Here is a 24269-nt window from a genome sequence, read left to right as displayed (position 1 = left end):
TATCGTTATTTACAGCCGTTATCAAGTATTAGTTTTATTTCTATAAACAACGAACAACGTTCTGGAATTGTTAAACATGATGCTATATTCATAGAAATAATAATTACGTAGTTTTATTTGCCTCTTTCCTAATTGTTTTATTCCATGGTCTTTAGAGATTTTATAACAAATTACTGTCATAACTAATAGCAGTTTTCTCCATTACCAGCAATAAGTTTATATTAAAACAAACAATTTACCTCTATTTACTATATATTTTTATAATTATTTTGCTTCTTTATTAAATTGGTTATTGATCCCGGTTAGATGGTTAAATAAATATTACCTCGAAATGAAAATCTTGTAAACATTTTAATTGTAATAGGATAGATACTATGGACCCGAGTTGCTAGACAAAAATGTGCGTGCTATTATTAGCCGCATTACACAAGCAACTGCTCTTACTCCATGCTCTCCTGGTATTTAAATTGTAAATCGCGTGATCAGTGATTTTCTTTAAACTTTATAGCTAAAGATTGGCTTTCAAATTTTCTAGCTCCTATTAATTATGTTATGTACCTAATATGTAAGAAATTTAATATTTAGGTAATTGACAAGATTTTTTTATTTAGTTACTTATATTAACAAATAAGCGTAGATAAACTTATTTAAGTAAGTAATTAAAGCTAAACAAATCTAATAAATAAAATGAATGATCAGTGAAATACCAAGACAGTTAAATACAATATTAAAAAAACACATGAGTCAGCCAATATCCGATTAAATAATATCAATTGGAATAACCGAAATCGTACTGCGAGGGTTTCCCATTGTTGGAGGTAAATGCCGAACAAATATTGGTTGGATGACGCAATATGCGCGTGCGCCACGTCACCGGCCAAAGTACTCGCGTTCCGTTGATAACGCTGTAGGTAGGTATATCAAGACAGAGATGGCTGCGCGTACGCAGATTATTTAACGTGGTGTTTTTAATTGATTAGTTTATGATGAGCCAGACATTGTATACAGAATGGCGTGCCAATATCTCACAGAAATGTACCCATGCATAGTGGTTTATTTTTGTAATACAATTGATTGGTAGGTATTACATAATAACAAAAAACTAAATGTCCAGGGTATACAAATAAATAGATAAGTTGTTCATTTATCAAAAACATGTACCTGTGATTTTTTTCTCGTTTCCTATACATTCAATAAAATATGCACATATTTTAACAGGATAACATTTCAAAAGTTTTAAGATATCCTCATTCAATAGGTAATTGGAATTATGTAAAAGTAATCATACATTTTGAAATTAATTTGCATCGAGTTGGAACAATAGCGACGGCACCCATTAATGATAACGTGTTCGTACTAACAGTCCTTATTGCTCATAGCGGTCGTTGAATGGAATTCCCCGAAAGCGATCAATGTTTTACATTCCAGCATTTTGTTTATTGAAAAACTGATATGTTATTCCATGAAAACAATTATTATAAATAAATAAAATTACTTTATTTTTGTCATATATTTACGAACATAAAAAGCGCCACTTTTGAATTGAATTTGTATAAGCTTTTTGTTTACTTTTAAGTTTTAATACAAAATATAGGCCAAAGGACTCATACATGCTTTGCAATATTAGCAATATTCTACTGTAGTCTGCAATCGATCAATTTTGAAGCTAGATGCATATAATTTTAGATGTCTATTTCCAATAACCTGCCGGTTGATATTTAACAGTGTTCGTCATGCAGGTAAACCGTACCTCGTGACGATAAGTGACATTATCTCAAACGTCAACGTCGTAGAAGTAACCTAGTTATTCTGTTTAACTGATTTACACGCCTTTGCTTCAAACTCAGTTTGCATTTACAGGGTACATCAAGTTAACTTGATACTTTGAAACTGGGTTACTGGTTTAAGTTCTCATTTAATTATGATTTAATAAGTATCATAATTATATATTTGTTGACATGCGTATTTAGTTAAAGGTATATAATATTAACATATTTCATAATTTTTATTGAACTCAGAATTTTTATTATTATAAATTATAATACAGTTGTTTTACATTTTAATCGAAGTATCTAATTGGCAAGTTACGGAATTTTAGTTAAGTATTCTTATATCAATGTTGTTTTTATGTTTGAAGCACTTAACAACATGATTGTTATTTAATTTAAAAATCAATTTGTCTTATAATGTTTACCATTAATTTTGGGCTCATATAATGTAACTGCGGTATGTTATCAAACAAGATGGTCAATTGGTTAGTCTAGATGAAAACAGATATAAATATTGGTATCGATATCACTTAGTACCGAAATTGGTCCCCGCATCGAGTACTGAATGCCCGCTAGGTGCACACGTTGCGTACGTTGACGTCACACGCGATAGCGACAATCGGAAATGGGTAACGCACTGCTAACGGTTTGCATAACCTCAATAACATATAACAGATTTGGTCGCAACTTTGCTAATTTCTACAAGTTCCTTACTAATAAAGTTCGTTATTGAAAAAGTTTCTTTGATATTTGCTGAGAAAACCAAATATTTACGAGAAATGTGATTCAGAGTTTGAAAGGCCTTATAAAGCTAAAGCGCTGCCTTTTGTAACTGCAAAGAATATTTTATGAGTGGGCGACGTAAGAAGTATGTCAGAATGACGATGATTCATACTTCAGGTATTTTATTAATTGATAGTTTAGTAAGCTTATCATACTTTATTCAAAATCTTGGAGAGGTAGCTGACATTCAAACGCTTATTGAACTCTAAATATTATGCACACTATTAACCGCAAAAGTATTGTTTTTGTTGCCTTTTAAAACATATGTCACATGCCCACATAAGTCATCAAGCCATTAATAAGAGTGATCTAACTTGGGTTTATTGTTTTTAATTATTCATGAATTTAAGTCATTTAATCTACCTCGGCTTGAGAATGCTTAAAGCTATTGGAGATCTGTTAAATACATATGTACGTTGATGTCCTGAATTTAATAGCCTAATACGAAGGCAATACTCATTTGAAACTTCAACTGTCGCACAAAGCTTTGAACTTGATATGAATTTGTGCATGATTGATTTTGGATTTACCGAAGCATTATGAAAAATAAACGAGCTATCACCGGATAAAACTTAAAAAGGGCTATGAACCTCGAAAATAAGTGTTCAGAAATTGGGTAAACATTTCCACCTAAAGATCGGAAAATGAAAGTAAGCTGTCTGTACTGCCTGTCAAGGATGTGACATTTTTTACTAGTCACAGGTAAAGCAAACGATTAGTTAAAGGACAAACGGTTTTAGTATAAATTATTATTTATGTAGGTATCCAAACCACATGGGGGAAAACAGTTAAAATATCTAACATGTTTTTATTACATTTGATTAAATGCATCTTATTTAACACAATATGCGATAAGTTACTGCCAATGAACGCCAAATTTCTTATTTCGTTGCTCATAAGCATCTTTAATTAATTCCCTTTACTAGTCTTGGTATTGATATCGCACCAAACCCACAGTAAAATATTATCACTAACCTTGCTTTTGATACGCATTAATTCCGTCTAGACAGCAAGTGATAAACTCAGTAATTGTTACATTGTCGGATATAAACCCATCATAACTACGCATCAGTAAATTTTTCCTAGATTACTTACTTACAATATTTGTTCTTTTAATTATAATTTAGAGTGGAGTTCTACGGTTTCGAAAAGCATATTGCATTGTAGAAGATTTTAACAAATTAATTACAAGACTAAAAACGAGCTCTGGTCTCTAAAAACATGATCAATTAGTTATTGAATATTTTAGGGCATGTTTGTCCAACGAGGCAAATATTGGTCCAAAACTAAGTCAATAATGTTAATAAGGTTCAAAGCGCTATGCAGATTTCGCTGAGCTGGCCGAAACACTTTAAAACACAGTAATTGCATTCCTCGATGTATTGGAAGCAATAAAGTAAGAAAATGTTTAGTCGAAAAAAATGTACCTACTGCAAACTCTCATTACTTCTTACGGAGATTTAATATAGATCGTGACGGAGATAAAAAAATATGGGTTTAATTTTGCTACTGGGCTAATCAAATTGGCAAATAACATGGCTCACTAAGAGAAATCTAATTTCAATGATGCCTTATCATATATCAACATGTCTATCAAATTAATTGAGCAAAAGTATCAATGGAATCAAACCTACAAAATCTTTTTAAGTATAACTATTCCAGGTTAACAGGTAATAATGTTAATTGAGGGCGATTCATTTAATTGTTGTTCCTGAGGCTTTACTTAATGAAGCCCTTATCGGTCCACAGTTGACATATTTTTTCAACCACAGACAACTGAGACACCAAGGCATGTATCGAACAAAGAAGGATTGATATGTATCTAGTAACTGCAATAATAAACGATAAATTAATGCCTTGTACATAAACTCGGCTCATGATGGTTGCAATAGTATAATTTATCTTTAAACACGTAAAAGTAAGTAATAAAATGAATGCGGTGAAATGGGTTTAACTTAATGGTCTGCACAGATAATTAAACAAATTAAGATCTAGAATATGGAATTAATTTAAACGTATGAAAACAATCTACTTCTTTAGTGACGTGTACTGCTACTGTTTAAAATGTTTAATACAAAAGGTCATTTGGCAAAATCTTACAACGCGATTTCGTACGTTAATAAAATGTAATTCCGTTACATACGTCACGTGACATTTTCAATCGTCATCAACTATCACCCAATTAGCGAATGAAACAATTCAATTATCAAGGTTAACGGGAAGCGCCCGGGTTACAAATTCATTATTTTTTTCATAATAGGTATTCAATCTCCACATAAGTGATTATTATATATCTAAATGAATGTTGGTATGTAGTATCATTTTAATCCATTAAGGATAATTGGAAATTCTGTATAATCTCCTAACCAAGTGTAAAGTAATTAATTCTTATCCGATTGTGTCCTGAAAATCGGATTTATTATTTTAAGTCCTTAGTTTTGTTTATTGATATTTTCCTTTCAAAATTTTGTACCTAAATGTAGATAGCAGAGACTTAATTTCTACAAAAGATTTAAAAGTACGTCTTATGTAAAATATACACTACAAAAATTAAGTATCTCATAATATCATACGCGTATAACTTCAACGTTACTATGACATATTAAAATGTGAAAGTGTGCAAAAGGAAAGTTAATGAATTCGCAAATTCGCATAGCAATGTGCGCTCAGCTCGTGTACATAAACGATGGCAAAATGAAATGAATAGCCAAAACATTAATACATCTTCGAGCTGTGATAAAGAGTGATAAGACAATGAAACTATGCGAGCTCTGTCGACTTCGCCAGCCGAACGCGGAGCACAGTCCAAGCGTGGCACACACGCGCTGTCGTCTAGGCAACGCATCCAAGGTTTCAATACTCTAAATATCGATAGGTGTGCCAAACTTCAACAACAGAATTTTAACAATGGCTTATATTCCCGCCAAACGGTCATTGTCACATCTGTCGAATTCCTGTTACAAATGCACCGTTATCACCACGTGTTTCCCGTTCCGCAACTATAGCTAATTCCTCATATTGTTCAACATAAACTTCACACATAGACTCAAGGACAGTTACGATTTGGCGGGAATGATGATTTTTTTGTTTTCTAAAATAAAGATTTAATTTTGATAACGTTCCAAAAACAGCACGCAATATATTTTTTTAAATCAGAGTGAGACCAGCTGCTCGCCTACCTTTAATATCCACTCCCATATGTCGACATAAGAATCCATATCCATTTTGGTATTGGCGCAAAATTTAAACCGTACGTAGGAACAATGTGACAATCTATTCCCGATGGGACGTACCGTATGACTGGCATCGGTTTCGACCAGCCGTGCTGGCTAACCCGAATTTAGAATGCATATTTACCTTTGCCAAACATCGGCGGAATATGATCAGGAAATCCTCGAAGACATCGCCGGTGGTGCCCGTAAAGTCTTCCAATTCCAGAGACATTTTATCTATTTTACTACTAAGGTAAATTAGACAGATATTAACTATAAATAAATTAAAATCACAGATAAATTTCTTCTTTGGAACTGTATCAGATCGCGTAATACTTGGTATTCGAGTGTGCGAGTGGCGGGAGCGCGATAACAAGAACACGTATAACCCGGCCGACGAACGATCTCACACTGGGCGAGCTGCGAGCAGCGGACCGCGGGCCGGTGCCGGCCGGAGCGTTCAGCGTGGAGACTGGTGACTCGTGGTGAGCAATGCGAGCTACATTATTTCGTCACCACGAGGCGGCGCGAGCGACGACTTGCGGGCGGCAAGCGAGGAACCGCGTTGTACCGGTTTTGTCAACTGAGCGCTGAGGCCCCATTACCAAGATCCGCTTCGAACACTGACTTGCCGACTTTATCGCCACATATTAAGTAGATAACGTGCAAAAATTGTTATTTCTGTATACATATTCATTTTTCTGCAAATCATGATAGATATTGATTGATAGATACTTTCTATATCTCACAGTCAATATAGTTCGTGGACAATTTTAATTTTTATATAATACAAAATTTAATTATGTTTTTACCATCACTTAAATCACTAATTGTTTTCTAATTCAAGAAAGGCATTCCGGAATATAGGGAAAATAGGTGATCACTTATGCACCTTTTATTTTTATAGCATTAATTTTGTTCTATCATATCGTATTTTCCTTATGATTTTCCTCATAAGTGAAGTCGCGGCAGTGTACTAGTGCAGCTGCCGATACCGCGTGGTGAAGGACACTGGTGATAAGGAACGGGTCGCCCATTCACTGGGGGCTTGGCTCCTACGTCGACGCGCCTAGCAACAGGCAGACATTCCGACAACGCGAGCGAAGGTGAAAGTTGCAACACGTGAATTAGACCATACTGCGGAACACGCACACCCACACTTCGTGTAGGCGTCACAAACTCTGCTGCAATCTGGACAACAGTAGTATATGCAGATTACTGACATTTTAAAGGTCAGATCAACTCACTTTAATTTATTAATTACTGAGTACATAACTCAAAATCTAATACTCAAACGCAATTAATAAAATATTAAAATAGCTTTCAGTCGGTTAGCTACTGGTTTGAAGTGGGTTAAATTGAATTCAAATAAGATTCACTTCGGTTAGCCAGGCTTATGAATTTACTTGTCAACAGTCCTTACTTGCAGATGTTCGATTATTAAAAAGAAAACTGTATAGGATTATTACTCGTAGACAGACATCAAACTTTTCTTTTTAATTAACTGAATAAGCATATCAAAGATGCGTTTGAAATAATAAATATTCCTGAAGGAGCAAAACAAAAATAAAGCAATTGTGATAAACCAATTCTTTATTTGTTTACAAGAATTCCTGAAATCGAGGTGTAAACTAAGATACATCTATCCTTTTCTAATTGAATGCAAACAACGTGACGAAAGTAATGCAAAAAGAAACAACGCTTTGGAATACTAGGAAATAAGAACGAAATGCCTTGGCACTGATGCAGAGAGAGCAAGGTCGCTTGTCACCAACGTAACAATTCGTGACGTAATGAGTTTTTATGTATTTTGTAACATCTGGTGTCATAAATCATTACCTACGCATCGGAAACTGAATGAGGAAATGAAAGCAAAAGTAACTGGAAAGGACATTGAGACTGGACTGGACTGGAGTGTTAATAGTTTAGTGTTCCAAATAAATTTAATCATACTGAAAATTAAATCCCTGTATATAAAAATGATTTGAAAGGTAAGGAAACACCCAAGTATTAAAATTTTATCGAACATAGTTTATTGCTGGTTGAAGAAAAATGCGACTCATCGAGACGAATAAATAAGGTCAGCGTAACATAATATCGGACGCGAGGCGGGTAGATATTTGTATTTAGCTACATATTCTTGAAGCAATTTTTTAAATATACCTATTAAAATACAATACATAAAAATCAGTAGTTCTACTTTAAATGCTATCCATAAAAGTAATGAATACAAAACATTTGAACAAAGTAATAAAATGTTTCAAATCCTTTGAAAAAATTCTCCACTAAAATACAAAAAAGTGCAAGAGTAGTTTCGAAAAAGTACTGAGAAAAAGTAAAGTATTCAGAACTAAGTAATTGTTTAGTAACAATAGCTTAAAGAAAATAATTAAAGTGAACTTTAAAGTTTACACTATAATTTGCTTACGCGGTTTGATCTGGATAGGATTCCCTTTCGGAGAATCTTCATTCTTCAGTAATAATAAAAAATAAATCTTTTTTAAAATAAGATCGTTTTGATCTATAAACTATAGCTATTGCTAGTTCTGAAATGTGCCAGTCGTGCTCCTTGGTCTCCGCCATGCTAAGTCATCACGTGTAGATAATCACGGAACTGCGATATTTATGTTAACATTCAAGGCCTATGATATTTCTAATTGAGACATAATAGATTTTTGACAGATTTTATCACAATCTGCTTAACAAACGAGACGTGATAATTTTTAAGTAATGGTTAATTCAGTAACAGCAGTTAGTTTTAACTTTTTTAACCGCAAGCCTCGGCCAGTAGACGGGTGAGACACCTGTTCCATACACCACTCACTCGATTACTGATATTGGAATGCAGTGATCCCGAAACTGAAGGTCAGTGCCGGTGTTTTGATTTAGTGCCTCAATATGCAACAGTGGGCGGCGGTCATGTTCGAGTGGGAACACCTGTGGGGAAAGCTATCGCTGATCAATACGTTATCGTTTTTTTTTTATTACCGGTAAACTAGAGTGTATAGCAATATACCGAACGTTTATTGCAACCTTTTTATGTGATCCTACAATATTGTTGATGGGCATTCTAAATTATTATTGGCGTGCCACCATTAGTATGCGTGCCTTTGGTCCGTCATTCTTGGTATAGGGTAAAATATTCGAGTTAGAATTAAAGGATTCTATGTTAACTACTGAACATGAGCCTCTCCCAAAGATTTCCAGATCGACCTATTGGAAGCGTCCCGCATCCAGCGACCTGCGAGTTTTATGAAGTCATCTGTCCAACTAATGAGTGGATGTCCGACGCTGCGCTTGCCAGTTCGTGGCCTCCACTCCAGAACTTTCTTGCTTGGCCATCAGTTCTGCGAGCTATGTGCCCTGCCCACTCCACTTCAGCTTGCTAAACCGATGGACTATGTCGGTGACTTGGTATTATAATGATTCAAAACATGTGTCTTACTTTAAATATGTTATTTTCTAGTTAAATTTGTATATGTAGGCCTATACCACCACTGCTTAAGATTTCAACTTTGAAATTATTATTATTATGCACAAAGTTTACGTTCGAAAACGAAAGACATTAATCAAGAAGGAATTTTGATTGGTTTACGAAAGATATATCAAACATATTTACTACGTTAGAAAACTAGTGAAAAATATATAATCCCAGGTTCGTGACATAATAACAGATACGACAGCAAAAATATAGTAAACCTTTAACTCCGCTCTCCACTAATGGAAGTGATTCTATTCTTGAATTGACCTTTTAAAATTGTACGTCTGTTCGCGGCGAGACTGGCATTTGATTTCTCGGAATACAATTTATATGAACTAGAAAATTGTTTCGCTATTCCCTTAGGAAACGGCTAAATAAACTTAAAATGTAAGGATTGATTCTTAGAATTCCTTGGTTTAAAATCTTCACATAGTATAAAATTAAGTAGCTTCCGCTGTGTTCGCTTAGATTTTTTTAACTACTAGATAGAGTGATTGAAAAGGAAAGTTTATATGAATAATAAATAGTAAATACATAAACTGATTAATTAATACGGTCCTAAGATTCATGCATTTTCTTAATAGTGCGATTTAACCCAAAAAAAAAGCAACATATCTGAGCCAAGCGATATCACATGTTAGATTTATTCACAGTAATGTGAATTAACGTCGATGTTTGCTTTTCAAATTAACAATGCCTTTAAGCTGGTCTGTGATGATGCGACCACTGTATAATATTCATTATCGATGATTGAAGCCACGCTCACAAAAACCTACCTTTAGGCAAACATAGCGATACCATCACTTGCAATTACTTTTGAATATTTTTTTGTTATAATAGATATCACATTGCACAAATTATTCTACCACCAAAATTCATAATGAAATACAAAGACTATAAAATCTAGAGGTGTAATATAAGAGTAATCCAAAAGTGTTCGAGGATACAGGCTTGACCATGATTATATCATAAGGGATTGAGTATTAAAATATCATTTGAGAATTAGTTCCCTTTTTTTAAATTATCTATTTACATAGAAACATCAATGATCATATAAATATAATAATAATGCATCATCTTCCGATGGCGAGGCTCAAGAACAAAGCCACCCGCGGTATTAATTATAATTAATTTCTTTCGGTTCATATGGTCATTGTAGCCTGTACTAATTCTTTAATCATTAATTTACCAATCACTTAATACACCTTGACATGTATCCAATGTAATGTACGCAATTTTCGGGTAATTATTTGTGACAATTTCAATTAGCTAATTTATTGGAAACATTCATTCAAAGCACACGTTAATTAGAGTTGGCTCGAGTCGTTTTTAAACTCTAATACTTAATAATCTGCTATTAAATTAAGTAAAGCAAGCTTTGCCTAAATACAATTTTCTAGAATACGCTGTTCAAAAATAGCATTGATAGGTAATAATTTTCTCGTGGAATGAACAGACATGATTATTTTTATTTTGTTGTCAAACTAGTTTCTATCACCTTCTGCTAATTTACTACTATTATAGATGTAGATTTAAACTACTAAACTCATCCATTATATTGTAAACCAGGAACAGAGGGCAACAAACTATAATAAAGCCAATTTATTAGTGATGCATTATCCAATCCTTGTGACTGTATGCAGTTGCAATCATCCAGTTGTACATCGCAAATCCGGTGCCGACCTGCCGAGAACCAAACGCAACTGGTAATTACGACCGCACTGATTGTTCGAGAAGTCTTCTAAATTCTAATTTGTAGCGAATGTACGTCATTTAATTTACTTTTAGCTTATGCCAGTATTAAGAAACTATTGTGATCATTGGTTTATCAGGTACTCGAAAATGATGTTATTTTAAGTATTTATTAACTTTATATTTAGAGTTAATGTCCATTGAGTAATTATGAAAAACGGTTGCATACGAATGTTTTTACGTTATCCGTAGGTATATTATCTATTAACTTGATTATCAATTACTTCTTTACAAATAGAGTTACGTCAGATATGTTTATATCATCCTTAAGCCCTCTTTAATATCTGTTCGATAGAGAACATCATTAGACTTGCGTAGTGTTCATCCGGGACCTTAGATAAGAAAACTTTGTACAATAGTTAACGCTAATAGAAAAAAGAAATGAATGGGAATAAGTAGATCAAGTCTATTGATAAGATATATCATTCTATTACATAATGTTAGCACTCACGATTGTAGAAAGGCATCTCACCTACAGCCGCGGTACTCGTATTATTTTTTGTTATCAACAAACGCTGTAGTATTAATCTGTACTAGGTGATGCTCGCGTTACAATTATATACGACGCAAGCGCGGTTTATTTAAAAAGTCAGATAAAAATTCGATTATTTTCCATAGGAGCATATTACCGGGATAAAAGTAGCCTATGTGTTATTCCAATACATAGTCTACACGTGTGCTAAATTTCATTGAAATCCGTACAGTTGTCTACGTTTACAAACACTTATCCAAACATTATCCGAAGCTTGCATTTATAATATTAGTAAGGTTCTATGCTAGTATATTACGCACTTTGAATGCAATCCCCAACTATGTAGTAAGAACTTCATTGCAGATTACAAGTTACCAATAAAATAATCTGTTTACTATAGAAATACTTGTGCTTTGACATATTTTTTTGTATTTCAAAACTTTACGCACTTCGCAAGATGTAGAAAGAGATAGTAGCCGTTGTCCTCTCTTCCGAGGATACCGAAGACGGGATTTAATATAAATTGTAGTCACGGCAGAAACAGTTTGAGTTAATGGATATATTTTATTTATTTTCGCAATAATTTCTTTTACTTTTGATTTGTAATCCTCCCAATCTGATATTAGGTCATGTGTCCGCCCATGAGGTAGATCACCTAATCTCAGGAGGCCGCTGGATGCAGGTCGCTTCCAGTAGGGCGATCTGGAAATCTTTGGGGGAGACCCATGTTCAGCAGTGGACATCTTGCGATGATGATGAACTTTGTCTGTCTGTTAAGCTTTCACAACTAAACTACACAGGTTACGATGGAATTTAGTAGGAGATAGTTTGACACTCTGGGAAGAAATATACCACCGATATATTACCAATATTTACCGGAATAACAATACCACGCGGTCCGACCCGCAAACAAAGTATTAATTTATATTCTTATATTAGTCTATTTTCTTGTTCAATCCAGTCAACCTGACAGAAGTTTTCTGGCTGTTCGTCGATTTGAATCCGAAGCATCTCAAAGGAATATTAATAATCGACATTATTAATAACATGTATAATAATTTCGTCATGCTATAACGCAAACACTCACCCTCTTATTCATAGACATTATTTATCTAAGGACGGAGCATTGCTGTGATAACAAGTTTGTTTCTCAGTGCTGGCGGCATGACAGTCCAGTAGACAGCAATGCTCCGTCCTTAGATAAATAACGTCTATGAATCAGGTATCAGAATACACAACACGAAACAAAAACAGAATGATTGGTAAAAAAAAAACATTTTCACAAATACATAAAGTGCAAAGTACAGTACAGTAGTTGAATTGTAAACAACCATTATTCAACAAATATTAAAACTGCATTAGTGTGGTCACATAAGGCTATTGTCACATAGAGGTATAATTTATATAATATATATACTTGTTTGATTTTTTAGTTTATATTATAAGCAGATATTAATATTAATCCAGCTAATGCTGCTATAAACTGGCAAAATCAGTTCCAGCTGAAATATTATATGAAAATGCAAGATAAGATTAAGCTACTCAGTAATGATTGTGAAATCGAGAAGCTGGTATTTTTTTTCAAGCTAAACTGTTTTAATCATAACATTGTTACAAGCTTGATAACACGGTAGGTCTTCAATACAATATCATACATTTACAAGTTCATATTGACATAGCGTTAATAAATGAAACCTATTCTACATAGATACTCGTCTATACCTTAACATTGTGCCAAAAATTAACCGTGAATAACGAATATTTTCACCAATACAGTTAAATAATATTAATAATTACAATACAGTTTTAACTATTCAGATTTTTTTTATTATTTTATAGCTAAAAGCGAATACGGCGCACGTGGGCGAGCATTTCTGATTCAAAATGTGTTGTTGCCGATGTAACGAATTGCCTCACTGTAGTAGTATAGATTTTGACATCGCTAGATTAAAGTTACATCTTATTGATATTTGTTATGTTTTAAATTACATTTTATTAACCGACTTCAAAAAAAAGGAGGAGGTTATCAATTCGACGTGAATTTTTTTTTTATTTTTTTACATCTCCGGATCGAGTAGCTTATTGTAAAATATCATTTTCAAGTAAATAAGTATGTAGTTTTTATTAGTAACACAATGTCAAAATTATATATTTTATCACGTAGACTTTTCCCTGCCGAGACTCCACGTAAAATAGAAGTGAACGCAAAAATACTTATTATATTATGATCGATATACTCGTAATACAGCTAATGGTGTGATCGCCCCCTTATAGCTATAAAATTCACCTTACGTGAAATATTTTGATGATAGTGGAAACATTAATTAAGCAATTAAGGTTTCTGTAAACATAGCAAAATAGATTATTGGTTAAAAATGTTTATTCAAATTTGACCATTAAGATCGGCTCTATCATGGTTATTAATTGTATTAAAGAGAATTCATGGAGTCATTAAGAGAGTTTGTTGTTTTTGTAAGGTAATAATGCGACGGTTGCAAGGTTAATTCACTTACGCGACATTTTTCTGGGATATTAAATAAACATATATGAAATTAGTGTATTTGTCTGAGTAACTTGAATCTAGTTTCAAGTTATAGAAATATGATGCTTAAGTAAATTTGCATATGACGGATTTTTTACACTTGAGTTTTGTTTGGTAAACTACGCCAACTCAGCTGACAACAAGCGATGAAATGACAGCTCAAGTTTATTAAATAGATCAACACCTTAAGTGTCTACTCGAGATCCTTCTCAAAGGTGGGATCGGCTTATAAATACGACCCAAATTCTTACCATTCCTACCCATGATTAATTACAGGATACTGTGTAAAATTTAGGATAACATGCTAGGGGTTGAGAGTATATTAAAAACAAATTATTGTTATATTTTTATCTATTAGAAACACGTTATTTTTAATGTATATTGTTCTACATATAATAATAATGAATAATTTTGGAGAAATAGATCGCGCAAATAGAATTAAGCTATAAAAGAAGTTGGCGGTTAGACACTTCTGCTCGTCTATTCGTTCTTTTTCTAGCATAATCTGATATGTGATATAAAATCCGATAAGGGACATTACCTTACATTTTAAACAAAGCGTTATCGTGTTTGCATTTCGTATCAATGAATCATTAGGAAACCAAGTGATATAATAAAATACTGTATTTATCCTCAACGCGGAAAAGCCTTAAAGATAATAACAAATATAGAGTCGGCATTGTGCGTTAGTTTAATCTTTTTAAAAAGTATTTGGACTAATTGTGTCTCACTCATTCTTCAATAATGTTCTGTACAATATAAAAATAAATCGCTATTTCCTTTATAACTCGAAAGCATCTTAACCACACATTAATCCTTTTTAAATTTTCTCATATTTTGAAGCAGGTTCTAACTGAAAGAAAATTAAATAAAATTGCTAATAAATTTGGAAAATTTCTGAAAACTTATTACTATTTTAACTTTGCGCGATTGATGAATGTCAATTTTGAAATAACTTTTAAGTCCGTGAAATGGTTATATTGAGTAGAAACGATGGTATTATACAAGCCAAATTCTGTCGGGTCAGCTAGTTTTATATGAAATGAAATTATTTACTTGAACCTGTAAAAAGTTATAAATTATTTAGATTCCTTCAATATTAACCCTACCTACCACCAGTTCGGAAAGCTGTTCTCACAAGAGAAAAACGGACAAGAAACTCTGGTATAAAAGATAACGACAATTGTACAAAAAGTTTATCTATAAAAGAAACCTGATTAGCTAATGTACTTAGCTGTTACGTATTTAATTTGATGGGTTTCGTTGATAATGACCATTTGTGTCTAATAATTATGTTTAGATTAGGTAGCGCTTGTTTACAGTAAATAAAAATAAATAACTTGTTAGCATAACTCGCCTGTAAATGGTCCGGGCTGTCTACAGTAAGGTAGTTGACAACTTTTTTTAAAAATAATAAACTAAATCAAACATAGGAAAATAGCCTCTTAGTATGTAAAATTTTCATGGATACTGAACTTAATTTTATGCCCATTCGTCTGCAAATGGCTTTCTGCTTATAATTTGAGCCAACTGATGGACTAGTAATGTCAAAGGTAATTTACTGCCGCGATACAAATATCTAATTTAACCACTGACGGAAAAAGAGGGGTGTAGTAAGTTGAGGTGTGATATATCTGTGGCATTGTAGCTTCCAAACGAATTGGCCGATTTTGATGCGAGGACCATTGTGACGAAAATAGTAAAAAGTTCGAAGTAAAAATTAAATTAAAATTATATAATTCAACGGTAGAAAGGTTATTTGGCTTAACCTACATTTTTTTTTGCAACAATAAGTATCATACATATTTAAAATCAGAACTTTTTTCTATGATTATTTAAGTTGCTTAAATTTTTTCGAAAACCATGTCGCTTATCAATCAGTCTTTCAACTTTCGAATTATTAAAGTTTCCGACAAAAACATATCTCATGTAATAAAATAAAACGTGTTTTTTATCCCCTAATTTTATTAAACGTACTTAGTAATTTTTTGACCTAACCATCTTCGCGTCGGAGAACAGAACTCTAGACCGGGGAAATGAATATACTTTAGCGGTCTCGACACGAGGACGGTTGGGTGAAAAGCTTACTATATGAACTACTTATAATGAAGTATAAGAATACAAATATATTATTCCATGTACAGGTATATTTCTATCGGCTTATTTAAATTATTTCATTAGCAATTGAACAATTTCAAGACTATTTAAAAAAATCTATTCGTAACTTGCGTCATTATATTTATGGTTATAATAATTTTCACGTCGTCAGAAACAATTGAGTAATACTGTACAAAAACTGACAAATTTAGCCACGTTGATGCTATTTCTCCTCTCGACCTATTTAAAACTTAAGAATGAGTGTTGCTATACTACTGTCCGGAGTGTCAAACTGTGCCCCAGTTAATACATATAGCAGTACATAAAGACCCAGGTGTTTTAAATATTGACACGTATGACTTATGGCTGATTACTATAGACCAGAATAGTAGAAAGGCATCTTGACTCCGTAGCCAAGGGCCGTCCCCTGGAGTCTCCAAAGAATTTTTAGACACGCCATCCTGTTGCGTTAAATTAGAATGCCCACGGCACCCTAAATCTTTAAGGAAGGCAAGGAATAGGAAGCCAGGAGTCTCACCATGTATCTTAATTAATGTAAGAAAGTGAATTTCTTTATTTGTTACGCCATTACTACTAAAACCAGTGATAATGGAATTTTGCATATTTGTTCAAGGATGGATGGAAGGACCTTTAATCCAGAATCAAAAAGTAAAACATAATCGCCCCTTTAAATTTTTCTCACACCACCCGTGGGAGGAAACTTCACAGTGGAATTGTTTTTGATGCGTATTTGCGAAACAATAAATTACTTTATGTCCCACCCGTCGACAATATCTATTGATTTACTATTAGTAACTTAACTATATCTCGTGACCTGAAGACGGACACCCGCGTCGCTGAGCGGTCGACGTTACCATACGTGACGTCACCAGGCGGCGCGCCAACCGCCTAGCCGGGTCAAACCGGATCGCAAATGTCTTATACAATTGCAATTAATATCGAAAGAAATTTTTGTTAACGATTTCTTAATGATATGAATAGATTTTGTGACGATTTAGAATTTATGAATGTCTATGGTCTAGATACTGTGAACAGGTCAATACAGGCCAGTATTAGTAACCCTCACAACATTATTATAGGTTCGGACTTTACAATTATTAATTACTAGCTTCCGCTCGCAGCTTCGCCCGCGTGGATTTCGGACTTCAAAAATGGAGCCGGACGCGAACGTTCGAGAATGTTCGTTTTACGAAGCTACTCGCTAGGTGATTCGCTAGCCTCTAGGTGCCAAGCAAACCGCCTGCCTGTGCGTTCGCGACCTTATATACCTAGTCTTGCCATAAATATTGTAATAAAGAAAAAAGAAAATTGTTAACTGCAAATAACATTTATTACTTTTACAGTGTGTCAGTTTAATACATAAATATAAAACAATTAAAAATATAAAAAGCTTATTCGAAGTGGTCTCCATTGGCTGCAATACAGTCCTTTAAACGATGAGGCCAGTTATCAATAGAAGCACGCACTCTTTCCATGGGAAAATTCTTCACTGCCAATCGTATAGATTGTTTTAGGGACTCCAAATTATCATGGCGTTTAGAGCAAGCTGTACTCTCTAAAACTGACCACAAATCATAATCCAGCGGATTAAGATCGGGACTAGACGACGGCCAGTCTTCAGCTCTGATGAAGTCCGAAACGTTCGATTCCAACCAAGACTGCGTGGACCGAGCTTTATGACCCGGCGCCGAGTCTTGCTGGAAGGACCATACTTGGTTATTGAACATGGTGATGTTAAGGGGCTTAACTACCTTCTCAAGAATGGTATCTTGATACACTTGTGCCGATGTTTTGATACCTTTTTCACAAAAATATGGCTCAGTCACTCCTTCATAGCTAACACCCCACCAAACCATCACTGAAGTCGGATAATGTCCACGTTGCACTCTGTCGACTAATTGGGAAGCTTCCTTAGAGCTTTGAGCATAAATACGGTCATTTTGTTTGTTAAAATGTTGCTCAATTGTAAAAATTTTCTCATCCGTAAACAAAATTTTTCTGTGACCTCCCTTTGCGTACCGCTTCAGTAGTTGTTTCGATTTTACCACCCTATTCTTCTTTAAATTATCAGTTAAGAAATGGCCAGTGCGTCTCTTATAGGCTGCAAGTCCTAAGTCATCTTTTAAAATACGCGACATGGTTCTAGGTGCTATCTTCATTTCCCGAGATAAAATCTTTTGCTTTCGGACAGGATTTCTTCGAATTCTTTCCCTTACTGCTTTGACCACCTTTTTCGTACGAACACTACGTGGACGGCCAGATCTTTTTCTGTCACAAACAGAGGAGGTCTCATTGTACCTATTAATAGCCCGGTACACAAACATTTTACTAATACCAAGTGTATGGAGAGTTTTAAAAATTGCATTTGGCTCCATACCTACTTTGTGTAATGCTATCACAGCGATTCGGTTCTCTTTATCACCCCACACCATTTTAATATCGCAAAATATTTTACAATGTATTGGCGCCAAAATGAGAAAACACAATGAACAATCGTATAAAAATGACAGATTCGAAATTCAAATGTAATATTTTTTTATAATTAAGTGTAACAGTATTTATGGCCAGACTAAGTATATATACAAAAATAATCCTTGTAGCATGATTCAGTATTCACGCGTGATGGCTTATTATTAGCGTATTTCATGTATAACTTTGGTGTTTCTATACCGATTTCTATGATTCTTTTTTATGGAATATTTAATAATGTTAACTTTTTTAATTATGGATGACTGAGAGTGTTATAAACGTAAGAGTAGACAAATATAATGAGAAAGCTTCGAATTGCTAAGCTATCGGGAGTTACACGTGTTATTGTGAGTCAACCATAAAAGATAGACACATGCTGTCGTGGGATATTTTTTACATAATTTTAAGGAGAACATTTCCGTCATACATGATTTCTGTGTAGCTTTAACCATTAAGGTTGCACCCGCGACGGAAGCTTAAAAAATGGAGTAACTTCTCCCGTTTTCCCAACATTTCCCTTCACTGCTCTGCTCCTATTAATTGTAGCGTGATGAAAAGTATACTATAACCAGCACAGGAGTATGACAAATAATTGTACCAAGTTTCGTTAAAATCCGTCGAGTAGTTTTTGTTTCTATAACGGTTATACAGACAGACAGACAGACAGACAAAAATTTTACTAATTGCATTTTTGGCATCAATATCGATCCCTAATCACCCCCTGATAGTTATTTTGGAAATATATTTCAGGTACAGAATTGACCTCTCTACAGATTTATTATAAGTATAGAAGATAGAAGATAAATACTGTACACTGTTCGACAACTCATATAACAAAGTTTGAACGTATTTCCTAAACATATTTTAAAATGATCGTTGAAGAATAGTATTTTTTTTATTGTTATTGGTTATATCTAAAAACGTTATAAACAAAGCGCTGACAAACGAATACTTGACACCAAAGGCTACAAACTTTTCCCACATGGACAATCCTATCCCAATAAGGCTGAACTAAAGGGATTATATTAGGAATGGACATGATAGCAGCATTATGCTGTTCTATCGCATCATATTTAATTATCAGGAAGCTAAAATTAATATTATTAATATTCACAAATCAAACGGGTATATGTAACAGTTTTCTCATTTAATAAAGCGTCTGTTTACTGTGGAATATTTTGTTAAATAGAAATTTGTTTACATCTGTTATATCCCTTGTTTATCGCCAGCTGTTACAATAATATATGTATTTATGCACATGATTTATGCTTATATATAATATAGTACTTGAACATTGACTAATTAATTACATTGACGATTCAGTTACTGGTGGTAGGTCTCTCATATCTGAGTCCGCCTGGGTAGGTACCACCGCAATGTCTATTTCTGCCGTCAAGCAGCGGTGTGTACTGTTGTGTTCCGGTTAGAAGGACATTGTAGCCAGTGTAACTTCTGGACATAATAAGACTTAACATCTCATGTTTTAGGGTGGCGATCGTAGTGAAATACTAAACAATACTTCGTAATTCAAGGTATTTGGTGTTTCTCCTGTTTATGGGCGGTCGTATCGCTTCCCATCAAGCGAACGGCAAGCTCGTCTCATCATTCAAAGAAAAAGAAAAGAATTCTTTTCTAAATTATAATAAATATAACAATATCAGCCCTGTATTATATACTTGCCCACTGCTGAGCACGGGCCTCCTCTACTACTGAGTGGGATTAGGCCTTAGTCCACCACGCTGGCCTAGTGCGGATTGGTAGACTTCACACACCTTCGAAATTCCTATAGAAAACTTCTCGGATGTGCAGGTTTCCTCACGATGTTTTCCTTCACCGTTAAAGCGAACGATAAATTCACAAAGAATACACACATGATTTTTTAGAAAAGTCAGAGGTGTGTGCCCTTGGGATTTGAACCTGCAGACATTCGTCTTGGCAGACCGTTCCACACCCAACTAGGCTATCGCCGCTATATATATATTTCTAAATTAGTACAACCTAAATAAAAGGCTACGTGGCTCATATAAATTCGATGGTCGATTTCAACCTTGGACGACCATTAGTTACCGTAACGAGTCCAAATTCACATTCAAAATGTAAATTATGTAATAAAAACAATTGATACACATTATCAGTGTGTCCTTAAACTTTAAAACTGACAATGGACTGCTAAAGTGATAAGAGTTCTTAACGACTTCGTATTCTCGTGACTTCTGTAGAAACCCAATGATATGAAATAGCTAGTTACTATTGTGTATTTTATAATTTCGGATAAGTGTGATACCAAACTGGCTATTGTTTGTGATAGTTGATATTTAATCTCTAGGCAATCTAACCCAACACAATATACATCTTATTATATAGCGCTAAGTAATTGTCTAGACACAGTTTTGACTGTATTATATTTGATCAACTAGTAGATACTATTACCATAAACAACCACACTCATACAAATATTGGTGCCAATATTGGCCGAACATATGAAAGCCAAGATGAAAACATAAAAGATAAAACAGCACGAGAATAATAAACCAATAATAATGACCCAACATCACCGAGTTTCTTCAGTCAAATACTTTGTATTAAAAATGAAAACAAATGTATGCTATTTAACGTACTTTTGTTGACACAAGTGAGAATAGAATCCACTGTTACCATGCCTTTTGAGAATTGTGTTGAATGAACTTGATCGAACCTTGCCATTTGGTGCTCTGCCATTGCCCTACGTAATGATAACGTCACGATGACTGTCAGTAATATAGGTATTTTACTGTGGATTTCATTAAACGCATAGTTTCTGATCGTGCACATTCTTAGGTTAAAAACCATTCCAGTTCTCTTCATTTCATCATTTTAACACAATATGTTTCATTGTGAAGGACTTTAGTGTTGTTCTTCTGGAAGAGGATAATAATTTGTTCCACATTTATAATTCTAGCAAAACGTGATCATTTATTAGAAATACTTTTGTATGACACAATTCTACTTTAACAGGGACATGATAAGACGGCTTCGACACAATTGTAAAAGTCCTCATTGATGACGTTTCATTTCATCATATCAAACAAAATGAAATGTTTGTTTCAAGGCATGAAACGCTGTTTCAAAATTGTCTTGCGTGAGTTTGATAGCATGTAAAAAAAGCGGCGATAGCCTAGTTGGGTGTGAAACCGACTGCTAAGACGAATGTCCGCAGGTTCAAATCCCAAGGGCACACACCTCTGACTTTTCTAAAATCATGTGTGTATTCTTTGTGAATTTATCGTTCGCTGTAACGGTGCAGGAAAACATCGTGAAGAAACCTGCACATCTAAGAAGTTCTCTATAGGAATTTCGCAGGTGTGTGTCTACCAATCCGCACTAGGTCAGTGTGGTGGACAAAGGCCTAATCCCTCTCAGTAGTAGAGGAGGCCCATGCTCAGCAGTGGGCAAGTATATAATACAGGGCTGATATTATTATTTTTAAAGATTAAAGTCACTAATGGTCGCATTTATGGTCTGTAATCGGAATCCTGGGATTGAAACTTAGGCTGGGAAACATGTTAGCACGATTCGCAAGAGACTGGGTCCTCCTGAGAGGTGATGGCAGGAAGCCGTAAAAACCAATTAATGCCCTAACAGTAATAAATTTGAAAAACGTTGCTTCACATTGTAATGGTATAGCGCCTGGTGGAAGATGTATTATGATTTGAAGATTAATGGTCATAAACTAAATAGGTATGTATGTGTAAGAGATTAGCGAAGTTATACGGCACATGGTTATTGTGTAATATTATCACGTTTATAGTAATACTACTCAAATAGACGCAGACAACGACCGTAGGTTGTAAGAACACATTTATAAATATTTGTCCAAGCAATCTTGATATTATCAACGATACACATGCCCCTTATGCAAAATATTATGACGTAGGCAGCGCAGTAAGAAACCTAAATATCCCTGATTTTATCTCTCTTCTCTAAGGCTAGCTATTGATGATTCTTTTGATATTGCAAGTGATTGCGGGCGTTCATCACCTTACATCAGACAAACCAACTTACTCGTTTGCCGGCTCATGTAATAAAAAAGAATCTGCTCCCATAATCATAATGTTTAACAGTCTTGACAATTGATAAGTAATTGGGGATACGTTATAATTAATCCCTATTAAAAGCCCTTAATATTTTATTGCCATAATCCTATAAAGGCAACGTTATTGTCACGTTTGACGTGGTTTTCATCATAAAGTGGAAGCAACCTTTTACCGCTCCTAAGTTATAGGATATTCTTTCATGTATATAAACTAAAAAACAACTTTAATAACTGGATAGCAGGGCAGGTTAGTGAGAGGGCGATGTTTTAAAATTAACCTTACTATAAAATCGCAATAACCTTTTGCGATAAAGAGCGTGTTTAACCCAGTATTGATCGTATTTATATAGGCTCTAACGCAGAGTAATTACGCTGTAAACCGTTGAGTTTTGTGAATACTCATTGGGAGCTTAAAGCTGTAATAGCTGTAGCCTGGGACTAAAAGCTGTAGTTATCGATTCGCAAAAAAGCATAGGTTTAGTTCGGAGGATTGGAATTGGCGCCTATGTATAAACAGCAGTGACGAAAGGTGAAGTTTTCTATAAGGGAACCCGACATATAAGTATTAATATGCATAAATGCGATCTGTAAATCGTTCTTATGATAATTAATTAAATATATTCTACATAATGGGAAGCCGGCAGCAATCGGGTTATAGAACCTTTCGCCATTAATAAACAGACATAATTAGATACATTCGATAAAATATAGGAGCCATAGGCACGTGTCTACCAACCTCTCGGAGACAAAATGGCTATATTATCCAAGTAATATATGCGAAACAATCGACCCGTGAACGATCCAGGAGGTTGTGAATATTAATTTAACTTATAGAAGGCGTGTCACCTTGTTTTATCTGAAGCGAGGCATGACACGTGCACGTCGGTACGCATCATCGCAACACGTTCACACCAACCCACCCCGCCTGATCACGCGTCACCTTGCATTATTACTATAAATCATAAACGCCGCTCTATTTAAGAGTAAGTAGTGATTATAAAATAATCATGACCTTATAAAAGTCGCAGGAAGTCGGTGAAGGCGGGCCGCTTCCAATAGGTCGATTTGGAAATGTTTAGGGGAGGCCCATGTTCAGCAGTGAACATCCTGCAGATAATGATAATAACTGACTACGTTGTGGTCATAGTTTGCACCGGTTTTGATTGTGCCTTACATCGATAGAATATTTAGCCACTCTCACTGAACAAAATCGTGGTCTAGCAATCATTTTGAAATTATCATTTTCTACTTATATTTAATATGAAATAATAAAGAAACATGGACTATAATACTCATAAAGGATTTTAACACAAAGATTATCTCATTAACTTTCCCTCATTAGCGAAGGAAAGCTGAACTACACAAATGTTAATTAACAAGCACTGCTCAAAGTATGTCATAGCCTTGGATACTAATGAGAACAGACCACTTCACATTGCATACGAACATCTTACTACTAGCTTTTGCTTGTGTCTTCGCCCACGTGTAATTTGGGATAAAAGTCCCGCTTTATTTTCTCGGGACAGAAAGTAGACTATGTTCTTCCCAGAGTCTGAAACTATTTCCATACGAAATTTCATCTAAATCTTTTGGGTAGTT

The 24269-nt window shown here is 34.4% G+C and overlaps 1 protein-coding gene across 2 annotated transcripts in view; it reads right to left on the bottom strand.

Annotated features, from left to right (window-relative positions):
* Nucleotides 1-24269, bottom strand: part of LOC115445601 (calcium-binding mitochondrial carrier protein SCaMC-2) — a 52366-nt gene that overhangs the window by 12121 nt on the left and 15976 nt on the right. Inside the window, exon 1 of one of the 2 annotated variants that reach the window (XM_030171925.2) lies at nucleotides 5910-6279. The exons of the other annotated variant lie outside the window; for it this stretch is intronic. Coding sequence (XP_030027785.1) covers nucleotides 5910-5996 — 87 coding nt within the window. The 5' untranslated portion in view covers nucleotides 5997-6279. Of the gene's footprint in view, nucleotides 1-5909; nucleotides 6280-24269 lie in introns of those variants that run through there. 2 annotated transcript variants of the gene reach the window in all.

This window comes from Manduca sexta, chromosome 27, assembly GCF_014839805.1.
Source record: "Manduca sexta isolate Smith_Timp_Sample1 chromosome 27, JHU_Msex_v1.0, whole genome shotgun sequence".
In the NCBI taxonomy this organism is placed as follows: domain Eukaryota; kingdom Metazoa; phylum Arthropoda; class Insecta; order Lepidoptera; family Sphingidae; genus Manduca; species Manduca sexta.
Note: the sequence above shows the minus strand (reverse complement) of the source record. Positions and strands in the feature narration are given on the sequence as shown.